This window comes from Erinaceus europaeus, chromosome 18 (genome assembly GCF_950295315.1).
Source record: "Erinaceus europaeus chromosome 18, mEriEur2.1, whole genome shotgun sequence".
In the NCBI taxonomy this organism is placed as follows: Eukaryota; Metazoa; Chordata; class Mammalia; order Eulipotyphla; family Erinaceidae; genus Erinaceus; species Erinaceus europaeus.
Window position 1 is genome coordinate 29,355,203 of NC_080179.1, and position 20,423 is coordinate 29,375,625.

The window sequence follows — 20,423 nt, forward strand, 5'->3', positions numbered from 1 at the left end:
TACAGCCCTTGTACAGTAATATGACTAAAGATACATACTACTGTCCCTCACTGGGCACTGTAGTCTAATGGAGGAAAGTACTCTAACCAAGATTATAGCCCTCTTCTGGAATAACTATACCCAGTGACTGACTGATTTAAGGGGATGAAAAACTGCTAACAGTTTTTTGTTTATTTTTGCATAACAATGAAGAGCTACCCTGGCTCCTGAACTCCTAGAGTGGCAGGTGGAAATGTCCCTCCTAGTTGTGTAAAAGTTTAACTTCCTCTGCCCAACCAAGCCTTCTTTTCATTATAGGCATATCTCCAAAGAACAATCCCCATGAAAATAGATTATGTTGTTATCAGGAACCCAATTTATGGCAATCTACTATCATCTCCAATTCCTTGTGAGGGAAGATTGTGGTCTGCACAGAATCATCTATCCCATTTCCCACCACACTAGGCATGTCCTCTCTTTGACCCACTCACTATATTCTCTGGTTTGTATGACTGCTCAAATTTAAGCTTTTGTCTACTTTCCAGTTCAGAGTCAAGTAGACCTACTAAAGTGCAACATATTTCTAATTTATATTCAACTGGGCTTTAATAGTGAGGCATTTAGATAATCAATGTTTCAAGAGCTTGTGGAAATGAGGAGAAATTATACCAGGGAATGATTGGAGATTGGCAATATATTGTAGGGAATATTGGTGATTGAAATACATGGAGCAATTTTCAGAAATATGTATTTTCTGTAAAAAGTATTAGTGTTTCTTTCATTCCCAGGTGTGTTCTTATGTTAGAAAATTTGAGGTCAACACTCATAACCCTTTTCTCTCATATTTTAAAGCCAAATCAGAAAGAGGAAGAGAGTAATAAACATTGAGATTAATAAAGTCTTCTCAACTTCAGTTTAGTTTGAAAAAAACATTTTCTAAAATCTTATTAACATAGAAGCTCGGGAGAAATATAATAGTGATTACTATGATTTTATAAAATATAAATTGATATAAGTTAAAAAAAAACAGTACAAAGTGGAATTAATACTTGAAGTCAGCTAATCTTCATGGATCCTAAGAAATCAGCGGAAAGGTGGAGGGCAGTTTTGTCATAACTATTCTGAGACCTTCAGCAAAATTGTGTGTGTGCATTTATTTACATTTATTTGAGGAGAAAGTTGTAATTCTCATGAGGATATTTATGGCCTAAGAGACACCAATTCTTGGGTAAAGCGAATTAAATTTAAACAACTGCTATTCTCTTCTGACTTTAATTCTTATTTTTCATTTGACCTTGGCCCAGGTTTCTAACATCTTTTGCATATCCATATTGGAGTTATAATTTCAGATGTCTTTAAAGAAAAAGACAGTGAAATGTTGGTGTTCCTTCTTTGGTTTGGTAGTGTAAAAGTTTTTGGTTAAATTTCAGATAATATGCATGAAGAAGTAGCTTCCTAAGACCTTCAGCAGCTTCACAAAAGTCACTTGCCTTGAGAAAGACAATTTAGTAAAGTTAATCTTAAATTAGCGCTAATTATAATCCCATGAATATGAAAGTCATGTTTATTGAAGTTCCTAGGATTCTTCTTTAAAATATGTACAATGATTACAAATGCATATGTTTTAATTTAAATTTGCTTTTGAACATATTAGTAGCAACTAGGAAAAGGACTATCTACTATGATTAATTCAGAAAGTAAATACTGTAAAATGTGATTTAACTTATGAAGCTGTTGTTAGCATTAAGAACCATAACAGGATTACATGCATCTATGCTTTATATTCAAGCCTAAAAGTGTTAGCATTGAGCAAAATTCTCAATGTGTATTCTTTCTGGGTGAATTGCAGCTAGACAACTAAATCTGTAATGCAATATAACGTGATCATATTAACCTAGTGATGCAGAAAAAACCATCTGTACCACCTTAGATACAATTAAACTATAGGAACAACTAATTGCCTTGTGCAATCATTAGTTTAAGAAAGCAGTGAATTGTCTTTAAAAGAGGGTAATGCAACTGATAAAAAATGAATGGAAGTAAACAGTGACCTTCAGTGTATCATAATAGGCTTGCAGAATTGATTTGTAAACTGCTTTATAACTCAATTCCATAAGCATTAAAAGCTAATCAAATGACTGATACAGTTCACCAGTTTTTAACTTGGCAATTATCTTTGCCTATAAAAGTTATTAGTAGAATTATGTAAGAATGCTTACAAAATAGTTACAGTGATGCAGTTATTTGATCTTATTTACACAGACTGGTCACTTTCATCTACATTTTATTACTGCAAAGTTTAATGTCAAATGGACTTGTAGTTTGCCCATGCACTATATCATCCATCATCATTTTTTTAAATTTATTTTTTATTTAAGAAAGGATAAATTAACAAATCCATAGGGTAGGAGGAGTACAACTCCACGCAATTCCCACCACCCAATCTCCATATCCCATCCCCTCCCCAATAGCTTTCCATTCTCTATCCCTCTGGGAGCATGGGCCCAGGGTCATTGTGGGTTGCACAAGGTGGAAGGTCTGGTTTCTGTAATTGCTTCCCCGCCGAACATGGATGTTGATTGGTTGGTCCATATTCCCAGTCTGCCTCTCTCTTTCCCTAGTAGGGTGGGTCTCTGGGGAACTAGAAACAAAAATCAACTCCAAATGGATCAAAGACCTGGATGTTAGACCAGAAACAATCAAATACTTAGAGGAAAGCATTGGTAAAACACTTTCCCACCTACACCTCAAGGACATCTTTGATGAATCAAACTCAGTTGCAAGGAAGACTAAAGCAGAAACAAACCAATGGGACTACATCAAATTGAAAAGCTTCTGCACATCCAAAGAAACTATTAAACAAACTGACCCCTCAAGAATGGGAGAAGTGTTGGTATGAAGAGTTTTAGGGTACCTTGAGTTTAGCTTAGCTCGGTTTAGATTGTGCTGCATCCTGCATGAATAAAGAGATACTGCCTACAGCTCAACCATGAGTCCCTGGTCGTCTGTTACCCGCCCGTGAAGCCAGCCCAGTGAAAACAACATAGCCCGTCGAAAACAACATATGACGACCCAGATGGGACTGGACCTGCGCAACTCCCAGATAAGTGAAGACTTTGCCTACCTATGCACTATGGTCTTCTCTTCTACTTATGAAGAGGTTTGCCAAAGCCTCTACTGTTTCATTATGAGACAGTTTCTCTGTCTCTGGAACATTTTACTCTGGGCCACATTTCGGTTCCCTGACCGGGAACTTTAGTTTCTTATGACCGGGATCATAGAGCTTGGGAGATGCACGGAGATTTCTCCTTGGACTTTCTGGATTCCCTTGCCCATGTTTCCCAAGGAGAAGGACTACATTTTGCTCCGGGCCACAATTTGGTTCTTTATGACCGTGATGGTAGACCTTGGGATATGCATGGAGATTTCCACTGGGACTTTCTGGACTTCTTCTCACATGTTTCCCATGGAGAAGGACTACTCTAATTTGAGGAGTGTTCTCCAGTACCCTGGCAGTCCCCAAGAATGGAGACACGTGGTGGTTAGTTCTACTCTCCTGATTGGATTCTTTCTTCGAAAAGTAGATGCCTGAAGCAATCCAGCAGGAACAGTCAGAAGCACCCTAAATGGAATTTCGAGGAGCTTTTTGGACTAGGACGCCCTCCGGGGACTCTTAATGCTACATGGTGAGATCTGTTTCATAAGAGAGTGATTTGAATGACTGAATTTTTGTTTACATTGACTTAAAAAAAAAATGCTAGATGCAGCCATGATTTCTAGAGACATCCAGAAACAATCCAAAAAATTGTTTTTTCCCTCCTTTGATTTCTCTTTTACATCTTGACATGAATCTGAAACGTTTAATCCTGAAAACTGTATGAGTTATGGGCGGGGCAGATAGTGCAATGATTATGTTAATTATTCTCATGCCTGAGGCTTCTACCGTGGTTCTTTTGTTTACCTTTCCACATTTTATTGAGTTTAAACTATTTAAACAAACTTTAAAATCATACTAGAAAGGACTTCCAATTGTAATGGAGTTATCAATTGTAGTAAACTTTTAATCTACTACAAGTTTTGTTTGACAAGTAAGTGAATTTCAGCTGTCAAGTCTTCACATGAAAAAGCATCTACTCAAATGAAAATTTCTGGAAATGCATTTGGACCCCTGTTCTCTGACATCACCCACAAGATGGAATGACTACAACGCACCCCCGGAAACCAGTGATGTGACCTGGCACGACCTGAAGAAACAGATTCACAGACTCCAAAGATCACTCTCTACAGAAAAGCAGAATTCTGGTGGCCAACATTTCCCATCGAGACAGACATGCAGCGTTTCATCCCTTGGCATTTTCTTCTGTGGTCAGCTACTTTGGACTGACACCTCCATTGGACTTACTGGTACAAGCTGCTGTGTTTCTCAAAGACTAACTTCAGCCAATTGCCTTGAGACTTTATAGACCATGTCCCCTCGCCTGCAGGTTCTGACCCCAGAGTCGGAAAACTCCCCCTCCGTATTAGGTTATGCCCACAGAGGCATGAAGTGCCCCAAGAGGCAAGAGATGCCCACAAAGGCAGGAAACACCGTTTGAGGCAAGAGATGCCCCCAGAGGCATGAAGCGCTCCCAGAGGCAAGAAATGTCATTTCGCCTGCTAGGCCTTGCCCTTTGAAGCAAGAAACGTTCCCCTTGGCATCACACTGGTTATTGCTGCTCGCCTAGTTTGTTTTCCATGTCTTATGCCAGTTCTTTTGAAAACGCCTGTACGATATAGGTTTCTGTTCACCCCACAATCCTGATACTATGGCCATTAGTTAAAAAGAAAGGGGGAGTTGTTGGTATACATGAGACCCCTTCTGTTTCATTTGGTTTAAATCCCCCCTGCTTAACACTATTCTATTTACATAACCACTGCATTCTATTTACATAACCACTGTTAACAAGCACCACCCTCCCTCCAGGGCATTGGTGGTTCAGTGATAGGATTCTCGCCTCCTCCACCCCCTCCTTGTCACACTCTGATTTTCACCAGTCACTTTTCTCTCCACCCTCTCTATGTCACATCCTGTTTCCACCCTACTTAGCAAGTATATATAAAGACAGCATTGTGAGTTTTAGGGTACCTTGAGTTTAGCTTAGCTCGGTTTAGATTGTGCTGCGTCCTGAATAAATAAAGAGATACTGCCTACAGTTCAACCATGAGTCCCTGGTCGTCTGTTACCCGCCCATGAAGCCAGCCCGGCGAAAACAACAGAGAAAATCTTCACATGCTATACATCAGACAAGAAACTAATCACCAAAATATATAAAGAGCTCAGCAAACTTAGCACCAAAAAAGCAAATGACCCCATCCCAAAATGTGCAGAGGATATGAACATTCACCTCAGAGAGTTCCAAAAGGCTAACAAACATATGAAAAACTGCTCTAGGTCACTGATTGTCAGGGAAATGCAAATTAAGACATCCATCATCTTTTAACAGAAAGATAAATTCTATTTTAAGTATATTTAGCTGCTAGTACAGCAAATTAAAGTTTAATGATGCAATTTTCTATAATGTATAAGGGGTCTGAAAGCACTTCTGTATATTCTTTGGAATCTGAACAATAGAAATTAATAATGCTAATTAAAAGGGGAAGTTAACAAGAAAGGTATTTCAGGTATGTATGGCATGATAAGAGTTAATTATTTCTATGGGCTACTGAGTCCTAGCCCATTAACCATTTTCAGAAAATATAAATTAATACATCTCCAAGAGATGAAGGTTTTATAGTTAATATAAACTAATTAAGGGTCCCAAGATTGACTCAGAAATAGAACACGGGATTTAGATGCATAAAATCCCAAATTCATTCTCCAACACTGCATATACTAGAATGATGTCCTGGTTATCTATCATCCATCCATCTATCTGCCTGCCTATGTATCTATCTATCTATCATCTATCTATCTATCTCTGTCTGCCTTTGTCTCTTTATGTCTGTCTTATTAAATAAATAAATGTTAGGTACAAAGCAATGAAATATTCTACTATTTTTCAGCATGAGAAATGAAGCATATCATCGGTCTTTAATGTGCTAGTTGAATTTCATTTACCATTCTCTAGTTTGTCAAGCCCGAGATATGATAAGCAACGTAGAAACAGGGATTGTTCTCTTAGGAGTTATACAATTCACTAGGCAAAGTTAATTATAAAATCAAAAATGGGGGTCAGGCAGTGGCTCACAGAAGGACCCAGATTCAAGCCCTGGTCCCCACCTGCAGGGGGAAAGTTTCATGAGTAGTGATGCAGGGCTGCAGATGTTTCTTTGTGTCTCTCCTGCTCTATCTTCCATTTTCTTTCAATTCTTCTGTCTCTATCCAATAAGAAATAAATATATTTTTAAGATGAAAGCCAAAAACTGTAACTAGATGCTAGCCTGGTTCAGAAACAAGGAAAATAAACCTTCCTTAAGGCATTGGAGCTAAAATCCAAAGGACTTTCAATGTAGGGGGAGTGAAATATATCAAATTTAAAGGAAACACTGAATCTAATAGTTTTATAGTATATAACAATTTGCAATTTACATGCTCACCAGCATTCTTTGTCAACACTATTTTTTTCATTTACTACTAAATTAAAACATAAAAAAATCATCAAGTTTTTTAAAATTTCTTTATTGGGGAATTAATGGTTTACAGTCAACAGTAAAATATAATAGTTTCTACATGCATAACATTTCCCAGTTTTCCACATAACTATACAACTCCCACTAGGTTCTTTCCTGCCATCGTGTACCATGTCCTCCTGTTTTCATTGCCAATGTGTTTTTGTGTTTATAGTTACTATTTATATTTTTAGTATTTACCATTTAATGCTTAGTCACCCATCCAAGCATTGTGCACTATTATATATGTATAAAAAATTCATCCACTATTTCCAGAAATTTGAAAAGCAATGCAAAAAAAAATACTTAGCTTTTATTACAAAGCATCACTCTAAAACCAAAGTATTTTTGAATTAAAAAAAATAAGAGAGTCAGGCTGTCATGTGAAGCACAAAGACCGGTGTAAGGATCCAGGTTAGAGCCCCAGGCTCCCCACCTGCAGAGTCGCTTCACAAGTGGTGAAACAGGTGTCTATCTTTCTCTCCCCCTCTCTGCATTCTCTTCCTCTCTCCATTTCTCTGTCCTATCCAAAAATGATATCAATAACAACAACAATAACTACAACAATAAAAAAGAAAATATTTTTAAAAATTCGAAAAAGAGTAAGAAATATAGAATATGCAATTGACCCCATCTTTACCCATCTACACTAAACTCACAATGCACCACACTGAGCATCAAGAGACCACACCTTTGCCCAGACCTCCAGCTCTGCCCAGCTGAGAAACTTCTCTAAAGAACAAGGAATATCAAAGATCATCTGAGACTACAAAAGGATGAGACTGGACTAGTTTGAGAACCCACTAAATCACCAGTGAATGAAGGGAGCCTAAAGAGAGATTCCTGGGCCCTGTGCTGGCATCTGGGGCAGAAAACTGACTGGGAAACTCAGGATATCTAAAACCTGGTGGTCTAGTGGTGGGGCTGTACAGTGAGAGCCTTTTCACTTTGTTCTTCTGATGAGAACATGGTGAGTAATTGTCTCAGATCCTATAGACTATAAACAAGACTTCATTAGAAACTCACAGGGCCTAGCAGTGCTGCCTGGTTTGGCTCTGGCTGCTTGCACAGAAGCTGAATGGAGCTTGGAGCTTTGGATCCTTTGGGTGTGGGAGTGTCTGTGCGTAACCACTGTCCTATCTCTCCCCCACCCTGCTTTATCTCTTGGTTAGGAGTGAGTGATAAAGCTAAAAAAACATACTTATAGGGAGTCGGGCAGTAGCACAGTGGGTTAAGTGCACATGGCACAAAGCACAAGGACCAGCGTAAGGATCCCGGTTTGAGCTCCCAGCTCCCCACCTGCAGGGGAATCAATTCACAGGCAATGAAGCAGGTCTGCAGGTGTCTATCTTTCTCTCCCTCTCTCTGTCTCCCCCTCCTCTCTCATTTCTCTCTGTCCTATCCAACAATGATGACATCAATAACAGCAACAGTATAACTACAACAATAAAACAACAAGGGAAACAAAAAGGGAATAAATAAATTTAAAAAACAACATACTTATAGGTAAAAAGCCCTCAAGCTACCATAGCCTATAGTGAAGAAAAAGAACAAAAGAGACATTAACAGTCACTGTGCTTCCACTCAGGGATTGAGATAGCATTGAAACAACTGTTAATTTCCACAGCTGTGAACTCTGTAAGTCCCTTACATAGACAAAAGTCACTCTAGGCAAGAGTGATCAGTGGACTGAAAAGTACTGAGAGAAAGACCTCATAATACACTATAATAATGGCTAAACCAAGGAGAAACATTGAAGAAATGAATTAGGACAAAAGTTCAGCTAAAAGTCCCCCAAAGGTAGAAACTCAGAAGAATGAGATCAATATTAGAATGCTAGCTAAGGAATTAGTCAAAGAAATGAGGAGTTTGAATGAATTCTCATCATAAATGCAGAAACAACAAATGAGACTCTCAAAGAAAGCACTAACTCTCTCAATGTAATTAGAGAGTTGGAAGCTGAAATAGCTGAGCTAAGAGTACAACTAGCTGAACAAGCTAATACAGTATCAGAACAGGATAACAAAATAGCTGATCTACAAAAACAACAGAGGGCAGAGAGAATAAAATGAGGCAGAAAACAGAATTAGCAAGATTGAGGACAGATTAGAGATAACTAAGGAAGAAGTAAGAGACCTGAAAAAGAGATTAAAAGATATTGAAATCAACAACAGAGACATATAGGATGACTCCAAAAGACATAATATATACATTATAGGCCTACCAGAGGAAAAAAAGAGAGGGAAGAGAAGAAAGCATTCTACAGGACACAATAGATGAGAACTTCCCTCGTCTAGACAACATAAAAGATATAAAGGTGCTGGCTGGGCAGTAGTGCAGCAGGTTAAGCACACATGGCTCAAAGTGCAAGGACTGGCACAAGGATCCCTATTCAAACATCTGGCTGCCCACCTGCAGGGGGTTCACTACACAAGCAGAAGCAGGTCTACAGGTATCTTTCTTTCTCTCCCCTTCTTTATCTTCCCCTCCTCTCTTGATTTCTCTCTGTTGTATCCAACAACAACAACAGCAATAACAACAATGAAAATGATAACAACAACAAAGGCAACAAAATGGAAAGATGACCTCCAGAAGCAGTAGATTCATAGTGGAGGCACCGAGCCTCAGCAATAACCCTGGAGGAAAAAAAAAAAGAAAAGAAAAGAAGAAAAGAAAGGAGGGGGAAAAAAAGACATAAAGGTTCAAGAATCCCAGAGGGTCCCAAACAGAATTAATCCAGACTTAAAGACACAACATATTTATAATGAAAAGGAATAAGGATAAGGAAAAGATCGGGAAGGCTGCAAGAGAAAAATAAAGAGTCACTTACAGAGGAAAACCCATAGGATTAGTGGCAGATCTCTCCACACAGACACTAAAGGTCAGAAGAGAATGACAGGATATCTATCCAGTCAGAGCTCAATGAGAAAGGTTTTCCACCACGAAGACTACTATATCCTGCTAGACTGTCATTCAGACTAGATGGAGACATAAAAACTTTCTCAAAGCAAGGACTTCAAAAGCTAAATAAGGACAAGAGACTATTTTATTTTATTTTATTTTATTTTAACAATGACTCTTTAGTCACTATCAGACCACCCCATCAGCTGGGGCCCTAGTTGGGGAGTTCTGAGATTCCCAGACAGACATGATGGGCCTAGACCTAGAATTAATCACTCTTCCCAATATTACCAGTCATCTCTATCAGGAACAACACAATAGACCCCTTTACAGGCCCTCATAAGACCTTGCCCTCAACTTGGATCAACAACAGTAGAGAATGTTCCATCCTCTGGAAGGAGGATGGACAATATACTCTATGCTACACTGAGAAAGATGGGTCCTGAAATTGGAGCAGCTTGGAACATTCCTACTCATGACCACAGAATGTGAGCTCAGATCTACAGGGATGCAGAGGTCACATAGGCTCCTAGGCTGAATATGGTCCCCAGATCACACCAAATTGATGGGGTTTACAGTCAACCATATCTATGCACCTTCCCCATATTTGGGAGCTACTCCTCCCTGATCCAGTTTACTGATCCTTTTTCCAGCCATGACAACATCTCCCCAGACAACAACTTGGATCCACCTGCATATCAGATTTCAGGCTCAGGGGAAAAAACAAACAAACTAGTATAGTCAAGGGCCCTTTGGAATATAACTAAAATAGGCCTACTAGCTATCTACAAAACATGGACCCCCCCAGCTCTTCACTTGCACTATTCCAGCCTTTAGGTTCGTGATTAGTCAACAACTTGTTTGGCTTTATATGTTAACTCTCTTTTCAGCCACCAGGTTCCAGATGCTAGCATGATGCCGACCAGACTTCCCTGGACAGACAACTCCACCAATGTATCTTAGAGGCCCGCTTCCTCAGAGCTCCACCCCACTAAGGAAAGAGAGAGACAGCTTGGGAGTATGGATCAACTTGTCAATGCCCATGCTTAGTGGGAAAGCAATTACAGAATCCAGACCTTCCACTTTCTGCACCCCATAATGACCCCTGGTCCATACTCCTAGAGGGATAAAGAACAGGATAGCAATCAGGGGAGGGGATGGGATTCGGAGTTCTAATGCTGTTCTAATGTTGTACCCCTCTTATCCTATGGTTTTGTCGATGTTTCCTTATTACTAAAAAACAAAAACAAAACAAACAAAAAACCTCCTCAAACAAGCAATAGTTGAAGGAATCAACTGTCAACATGCCTGCCCTGAAAGAAGTTCCAAAAGGTCACCTTATAAACAATCAGATCACCATAAGCATGCCATATATCAGAACACTCTTAACAATCTACAATAATGGCATCAAAAATCTTCAGTCTGTACTATCAATAAATGGCAATAGCCTGAATTCACATATTAAAGGCACAGAGTAGGAAGGTGGATCAGAAAACACAACACAACCATATGTTGTCCGCAGGAATCCCACCTAACTCAACAAGACACACACAGACTCAAAGTGAAAGAATGGAAAACTACCATACAAGCCAATGGACCACAAAAGGGGTTGGGGGTGGAGGCAGGAACAGCTATGCTCATATCTGACACAATATATCTTAAAATAAATAAAATTTTAAATGGTAGGGATAGGCAACACTCAGTGTTCAGAGGATCAATCAATTAAGAGGACTCAAAGGTTATCAATATCTATGCACCCAAGGAGAGGCCATCTAAATATATCAACAATTTACTGAAAGAGCTACAGCAATATATTAACAGATCATCTCAACTTGACAGATCATCCAGGCAGAAAGTCAGTAAAGAAAGGAAAGAGCTAATGAAGAGATAGTTAAACTAGAACTATTGAACATTGTCTGAGTAAAAATGATAATTTCACCATTTTCAGCCCATCTTGGATGGAGCTTGAAGAAATCATGTCAAATGAAATAAGTCAGAAACAGAAGGATGAATATGGGATTATCTCATTCACATGCAAAAGTTGAAAAACAAGATCAGAACAGAAAACACTAAGCAGAACTTGGACTGAAGTTGATGTATTGCACCAAAGTAAAAGACTGGGGTGGGTTGGGGGGCGGGGAGTCAGGTCCTGAAATGAGATGAGAGAGGACCTAGTAGGGGTTGTATTGTGTGGAATAATGAGAAATGTTATGCATGTAAAAACTATTTTATTTACTGTTGTCTGTAAAGCATTAATCCCCCACTAAAGAAATAAAAAGAAAAAAAAAATATATATATCACCCTATATAAACCTTCCAGATATGTTAAAACAACTCCATACTTCATGACTTTTTTTTTCCTTTTCTTTTCTTTTCTCTTTTATTAGTTTTGATTAGTGGTTTCATAATAATTAAAAAGACTGTGGTATAAGAGAGTTATAATTCCATACAATTCCTAATACCAGAGTTCCATATCCCCTCCCCTCCATTGGAAGCCTCCCTATATGTTATCCCTCTGGGAGTATGTAGCAAAAATCTTTATGAGGAGAAGGGAGGCTCACTTCTGTAATTGCTTCTCTGCTGGACATGGACATTGATAGATCAATCTGTACCCACAGCATGTTTCTACTTTTCCCTAGGCTGGTAGGTCTCTAGTGAGGTGGGGCTCTAGGACACATTGATAAGTTTCTCTGCCCAGGGAAGTCAGGTAACATCTGCAACTTGGTGGCTGCAAAGCATTGAGATATAAAGCAGAACAATTTGTTTAATAATCAGGAACCTAAATGTAAAAGTATAGCAGATAAAATTTGGGTCCTGCATGTTGGAAAGAGCTAAGAATTCTATTTTAGTTATATTCCAAGGGGCCCATGACTACTCATTTTTGACTGAGTACAACAGCTAACACGCAGGTGGGTTAAGAGTATTGTCTGGGCAGATGGTGTCAGAGTTGAGGATAGAACTAGAAAGATGAATCAGGGTAGAGAGTAGCTCCCAAATATGGGAAAAGTACATAAAAATACCATTAACTGTAAACTCCATTGATATGACCTAGGGCACATGCATATTCATTTTTAGCACAGGAGCCTGTGTAACCTCTTCATCCCTGTCATCCTCAGCTCACATTCCCTGTTCACAGCTAGGAACATTCTAGGCTGCACTCATTTCAGCACCAGTATTCCTCAAGTGGCAGAGTATGTTGACTTTCGAAAATGGGGCAATTTCGTGTTTTAATACTGATTTAAAAAATTATAAGACAACAAGGGTATTATTTGATGCCTTTCCCACCACTAGAGTTCTGCAACACCACTCCCTCCATTGGAAACTTCAGTAGTTCTCCTGAGATCACAGATGCGGGTTGATTATTATCTGTATTATCTCTATCTATTTTGTTTGTATGGTTCAGCCTTCTCTTCCTTTCTCTGGCATACCTATAACTATTACTATTCCTGAGTGTCCTTCCTTTTTTCCTCTTATCTCTCAGGGTCCTGATGGAATTGAGCCCTCTAGTTTCTTACCCCATTTCATTACATATCCTCCTACTCCTAACATAGTAACTTCACACACACACACACACACACACACACACACACGTAATATACTACATTTATTTCTGCTTCTGTCCCATTTCTTCTTTTCCTTTCTAAACTATCCTCTGCCATTCAAATCCTTTTTAAAAATGGGTATATAATGTATGTGATTTTAAGTTATTAATTTGTTTTTCCTGAGGAACTGTTATTTTATAAGACTGTTGTCACAGTAGAATTTCACATTTCCCCAAACTATATGCCAATATACTTCACCCACCACCAGAGATTTTAGTTTAATATAGCAATAGCCTTCATATAATGAAACCATGTCACTAAAGCCCATCTAACCATCAGAATTGTGACAAAATTATTTTACTCTTTCATACTATTTATGTGAGATTTCATATAATGCTAATGCTAACAAGTTTTAGTTAATAACATGGTATTTAAGTCAGTGAACTGCATTTATTTGTGTTTATTTAAAGGATGCATTCTTTGCCTTATAATGATGCTCTTTCCTGTCTCCATTTGTAGGGAAACTTTTTGGGTTCAAGTTCCCTGGTCTGCGAGTTCTCACATACAGAAAGCAATCTTTACCACAAGAAGACCCTGACATGGTAGTAATTGATTCCTCTAAACACAGTGATGATTCAGTAGCTATGAAGCATTTTAAGTCTCCTACAAAAGAAAGCTGCAGCCCCTCTGAAGCAGATGATACAAAAGCTTTGATACAGTCCAGCAAATGTTCTCCCTTGGTGAATATATCCGGACCTCTTGACCATTCCTCTCCCAAACGACAATGGGAACGACTTTACCCTGACATGTTGCAATCAAGTTCCCAGCTGACTCATTCCAGATCTAAAGAAAGTATTTGTAGTATACGAAGGGCTTCTTCAGTTCATGACATAGAAGGATTCAGTATTCACCCCAAGAATATATTTAGAGATCGACATGCCAGTGAAGGTATGTGTATTTGCTTTTAAAATATGGAAGTATATATTATAGGCAGTAGAAGGTATTTAGTATTTATTTTAGCATTAATTCTGTTTCTTGAAGAAATAAATTTGAATAAATGCAATTAGAATTGAGAATCCTGCATTCAGAGTTATCATAGACATTCTCTTTTAAACTAGTGAGTAATTTGGTTTCTCCTACCTTCTTTTTCTGTGTTGCTGAAATAAGATGGAAACTATTACCTGTCTAGTTTGTGGAGTTTTAATTAATTAATGTTTAGTGTAAGATATTTACAGATTATAATGCCATCAGATCAAATATAATTAATTTTGCTACATTTATCAGACAATTTATATATTAAGCCCTAGGCAGAAAGAGTGTTATACCATCAGAGGACTATTTTTATTGATCAGCTCTTTCCAAAGAAAGAAGTGTAGAAATGTGCTGTGCTAAGTGATCAGAAAGCTATAAATTGAAAAAGGTATAAAATGATCAGAAAGCTTTTAAATTGGGGGTGAGGAGGGGAGAAATAAGGAGAAGGGGAAAGTTTTAGGAGAATAGAAATCTTTCTCTCAACCAAAAAACCAAGTCAGAATTCATTTATTCTCTCTGTCCTTTTTTAAGTTCACATTCTTATATCCATGTCATTAGAAAAAGCAGAGAAAGCAGTAACAGAATAAATCACACAATGATTAGCAACAATAACTGCTGAGTATTAACTATGTGTGAGGCAATGGTTGACACACAATATTATGTTTTATTAATAATTTACAATACAGTTGTCACATAGAGTTAATTTCTTTTCTTTCCAAAGTAAATGTCTACACTCCAGTCCTACTGCCAAGTTAGTGCCTCCAGTGACATTGTACATTAGGTTCCCAGTACTCTCTAAGCCCCTGTTCCCACATCCTTGGTCTTGCTACAACACACCACATCTAGTCTTTTATATCAATATCACTAGTGGGAAATGATTACTAAACCCCATTTTATAGAGAGCAAAACTGACGCCTAGACAAATTAAATATATGATCTATTTATGATCACAGAACCCATTATTGACAGATCCTTCCTTCCATCCTGGGGCTTTCCATCTCTGAAGGCCAGAGATTGCTCATGCTGTGTTTTCCTTCCTTCACCTTGCTTTAAGACACCTTACACTAAAAGGAATCTGTTGAGTCATTGCGTTATTCCCCAGTGGTTCTAGAGTCAGAGAACCTGTTACATAGATACATCAACAATTTTCTGAATACTTTAGATGTTGATTCTTGAGAAGCCCACTGTCCTTTATGTGATGTTCATTCCTACCAATATCTATTATTACTTTGCTGCTGTTAGTTTTCTTTTTATAAAATAAATCTGATTGCAGGGCTCCTTAATTTAGAAAACACTTTGCCAACTGGCCAGTTAGCTATATCTCATTTCAAGATGTTCTGAATTTCCCTCTCTACAATACACTTTATTAAATAATTACCTTGAAATGTGCCCTGAATTTTCTTGCTTAATTATTTTGTTCTATACTTTGTCTTTCTTCACCCCATTCTCCATAACCATTAGGATGCATTGTTCCTTTCCCAAACTAAAGGAATGAAATGATTTCTCATGTCAGTGAGCTAAGCAGGGTTTATATATATTATAATGCCTACTACATTCTACCAGTATTACATGCCTGTCTTTCCTGTCAGATATGCAAGATTATAATAATATTGCTGTGGGAGTCGGGCGGTAGCACAGCGGGAGTCGGCGGTAGCACCGCGGGTTAAGCACATGTTGCGCAAAGTGCAAAGATCATGTAAGGATCCCGGTTCGATTCCCTGGCTCCCCACCTGCAGGGAAGTCCCTTCACAGGCGGTGAAGCAGGTCTTCAGGTGTCTATCTTTCTCTCCCCCCTCTGTCTTCCCCTCCTCTCTCCATTTCTCTCTGTCCTATCTAACAATGACAACATCAATAACAACAACTATAATAACTACAACAACAACAACAAAGACAACAAGGGTAACAAAAGGGACAATAAATAAAATTTAAAAAAAGAAATAATAATAATAATATCACTGTGAGCTCCTCCAGCATTAGGGCTCTGATATAGTTAACTCTGCAGCCTTCACACCTCAATTACAATTTTATACCAGGTGCTCAATAAATGTTAGTGTGACGTTAAGAAGGTCAGGATAGTAAATTATGTTCACAGACCAGCACATCAGGAAGTAATAAACTATCTGATTCATAATACTCTGAAATATAAAATTATATTGGATTGAATTATGTGTAGAGTATTCACTAAAGGGCACAGCAGAGGTTAAAAAAAAAGGAGAAAGAAACTGAGTTGGCAGGAAAAAATAAAGGAAATACAGGGGCCAGGTGGTGGCACATCTAGTTGAATGCACATGTTATAATGCACAAAAACCCAGGTTCAAGCCCCTGGTCCCCACCTGTAGGAGGAAAGCTTCTTGAGTGGTTAAGCAGGGCTGCAGGTCTCAGTCTCTCTTTCTTGTCTATCTTTTATTTAAATAAAATAAAATATTAAAAATTACATAAAAATAAAGGAAATAAATAATACTACTATAGAAACAGAAGGAATTTGAGAAGGTATATATGACAAAAGAGCAATTAGCATAACCATTTTGATTTATCAAATATTGGTCAAAGAAGGTCAAAAGGAAAATATAATTAAGGACAAGCCATAAACTAGATAATCGTTTTATGTTTCATATGTTATAAGAAGGGATGCTTAGTATCTCAACACTGAACAAAAGCTCTGAAATATGCTCACTAAACAATAGGTTTTACGGCTGAACAACAAAATATCCACTGTGTTTATTCAATTGACAAATATTTTAATACGATTAATATTATCTTTAGAACTTTCTAGATCTTGACATTATTGTGATTATTGTCTGAGACTTTAGCTATAGAATAATAGCATTCACACACAAAAAAATTGAGTGTGAAATTATATGCAATTATTTCATTATACAGATTTCACCTATGTTTTTGTGGTGGTGCTAAGTAGGTTAATTAAATTCTATGACTGATCTTTGTTGTTTTCTATACTATGTGTATACAGTTCAGTATACAGTTCCAGTTATGGAAATGGATGGTTTAAAAGTTTTGGATTTCTCAGTACAGATATTATACAGGGACATTTTAAGTCTACCCTCAATTTTCTCCCACCTCCATGTTATTTTCATACAAGGTACCACTTTCTTGCAGGTGCTACAAGCTGCTTATAGATTAATTCATCCAGTAAACGTTGTACTTTAACTTTAGAGCAATTTTAGCAACAAAAATTTTAGCATAAAAGAAATGCTATGGTCAATGGCTATATATAAGCAGACTTTCTCTAGCAACAGAGTACAAATCACCTGCTCTTGGCCTATCACAGAAATATGAGCCATATAGATTTTATGAAATGTATAAATCTTCATATATAATTTTGGGGCATGGTGACTTCAGTTTTAGTTTTTCATTACTTGGACTCAGCTTCTGATGAAGATAGTCAATTGTTTGTAATCCATACTTCTACTACTCTATTTGTCATTAAGACTCTGCCTAAAAGGTCCTTCAGGTGTTGTCATCTAAGGCCAAAATTTTCTTTATGTTGTGAGGTAGTGAAATTGCTTCAATTTTAAGTTTTGAAATAATTATGATATGTCCCAATATTTTAAATAAGCACACCATTAATTAACATTGATGTCAGCAAATGCTGAACTAATTTTTTTAATCTTGGATATATTTGATAAGTTTTTGGCATGACTTCATTTAATTTAAGTTTTTTTTAACCATATAGTAATGCATATTTTGTTAGAAGCAAATATGCAAAAAGAGTCGAGTGTTAATCTCAAAGCTAAAAACAGTTCTCAAATTTGAAAACTACTCATTTTGATACATATGAATTTCCTAAATATCCTAGATATTACACTAAATCCATTGTGATAACAGAAACTTAAAAAACAGTGAATGGATTTTAATCAGTCAGAATCTCTCAGTGATTTCTCAAAATTATTTTGCTTAACTATGACTCTTTGAGTAAGATTTGGTATTTTCAATATATACATTTAAAAACATTCATGATAGCTCTAGTTAGTAATTTTATGATTAATGGCACAAGATTTCTTTTTGAGGTAAACCATTGTCTTAAAACATCTTTTGTTATTAGCATACTAAATAAATTATAAAATTGTTATTTACACTACAAAACTTTTGTTTTGTCTTTGAGTGCATTTTAACTGGTGGTTTAAAGGAATCAAATAAGCTTGAAAATTTTTATCTCAGCTGAACACAGGTGGAGATATTTTCTCCAACTATCAGAATTGTGAAATGTGTGCCTTAGAGTCTATTTGAATTAAATACAGTACCTATTTCACATATTTGAACATAAAAAGGTTATTAGAGTAAACATTAGTTTAGTATATACACTTAGATGGTTCAAGGAAACAAAATATTAACTTCAATCAAATATATAAAATTTCACTCATATGTCTGTCCTGTTTTTCCTGATTGTTTTATTGAGGTTGAGTGTATATAATATAATTTTAGACTTCATTTTTACTTCTCTCCCTTTTTTATCCTTATATGCTCAAAACAGACAATGGTCGCAGTGTCAAAGGTAACGTATGAAATAAAATTTCATGATCTGATGCTAAAAATGCCCCTTTACTTGGCATGTTAACTTGCCTGCTGTATGCCCTGCTTAATGCAACATCATGCTGCCCTTAGCTGGTCCAGGTGTCTGGTGGAGGCATCATGGCTTTATTTTGTTGGAGACATTGTTACTTTTTTAGCTGTGTTACCAAAATGACTATGAGCTCCTTCAGTAAGAAGTATAACCCTAGGCTGACAACAAATACCTCCAGGTATTTAGAGACAATATCAAACTAAAAATATTTCACTGTGAAGGAGGCACATAAGCCTATTTCAACAACAACAACAAAATAAGTACAAGCTAAAATGAAATGAACAAAGGACTAAATGACAGAATCACTTCACTTGTTCCTCTTTTGTTTCCTTGAAACTAGTTTCACGTTCCTGGATGGCAGGGGGTATGGTTTTAAGTTTACTGTAGTAGTAAATCGTATATGCATGATAGTTGTTTTCTATTTTTCTATATAACATTTTGATCACTTTTACTTGTGTCCCATACTAGCTAAAATAAAGACATTGCTTTATCCTACAGACATTGCTTTTATCCTACAGCTACTGTAGGATAATGTTTATCTGGTCAATATGACTGAAATTTTGAAATTTAATTTAATTTTTCCACCATGGTATAGAAGATACAGTGAATTACAAACTATAACAATCATGTTATTCTCATCAAATTTATAACTCCAGAGGCTTCGTCTGTTAATCTAGGCCATTGCATGCTGCTCTGGTATGCATATGGTGACAATGACTCATTTTGTGCATGAGTGTTGCATGGACATGTCTCCACTAGTGACCATCATTACTTAGTCTTCACTGTTTTGCCCTTTTCCATACATCTCTGCTATTTTGATCATTGTCAAGTTTTGTATTTTTATTTCTTAATTGCTTATCTAGTTAATCCAAAGCTGGTGATAGTTATGATTAAATAGAACTATAGAGTGAAAATACTTCCTGGTCAATAGACCAGTATATTTAGAAAATAGAGGAAATTGTGGCAGGTTTTCACCATCATATTGTTAATTTTAAAAGATTTATTTATTTATTTATGAGAAAGATAGGAGGAGAGAAAGAACCAGATATCAATGTGGCACATGTACTGTGGGGACTGACTCAGGACCTCATGCTTGAGAATCCAGTGCTCCATCCACTGTGCCACCTCCCGGACCATTCATATTTTTATTTTTAAAGCACTCCAAAAAGATTCTGTGCAGGTGACTTCTAATAGTCGGTGACTATTCTTTCCTTGACCTGTCCACTGTGATTTGTAAAAGGAAGCAAATTAGTGTCGATTAAAGTTGATGTGATTCAAAATATAACATCAAAAAGCAAGAATACAGACTGTTCTTGTCAATTTGCCTGCATGAAATATTATAGATTTAACATTTTATATTAGCATCAAAATATTATGTATTAGTTTTATTAATCTTTTAAATACATTGAGAAATAAATCTATTTTTCTTAATAAATAGAAAATTGACCTTGCTTTCATTTTGAACTGGTAGTTCTCTTAGTTATCATTCAAACTACGATAGTTTTACTTTTATCTCATAAAGTCATCCATTTATCTTCAACCATTTTTACTCAACCCACCCCAATTTATTATAGTAACTGTCTTTAAATATCAATAAATAGTAGAAGTCAGAAATATTGTATAAAGACCAGGTGATTTGTAAACTAGCTAACTATTTTGGTTTCCTTCTTTATTACTCTTTTTGGCCCTCAGGAAGAACTTTTTCTTTTTAAAATAGCATTTATAACAAAATTCAGATTCTAG

At 36.9% G+C, this 20,423-nt stretch overlaps 1 protein-coding gene across 2 annotated transcripts in view; it reads left to right on the forward strand.

Moving 5' to 3' along the window:
* KCNH7 (potassium voltage-gated channel subfamily H member 7) overlaps positions 1–20,423 on the forward strand; it is a 618,161-nt gene that overhangs the window by 405,315 nt on the left and 192,423 nt on the right. The window contains exons 4-5 of one of the 2 annotated variants that reach the window (XM_060177804.1): positions 13,589–14,017; positions 18,591–18,611. In XM_060177804.1, the coding sequence (XP_060033787.1) occupies positions 13,589–14,017; positions 18,591–18,611 (450 nt within the window). The remainder of the gene's footprint in view (positions 1–13,588; positions 14,018–18,590; positions 18,612–20,423) is intronic. The other variant, XM_007523769.2, reaches the window with a different exon arrangement.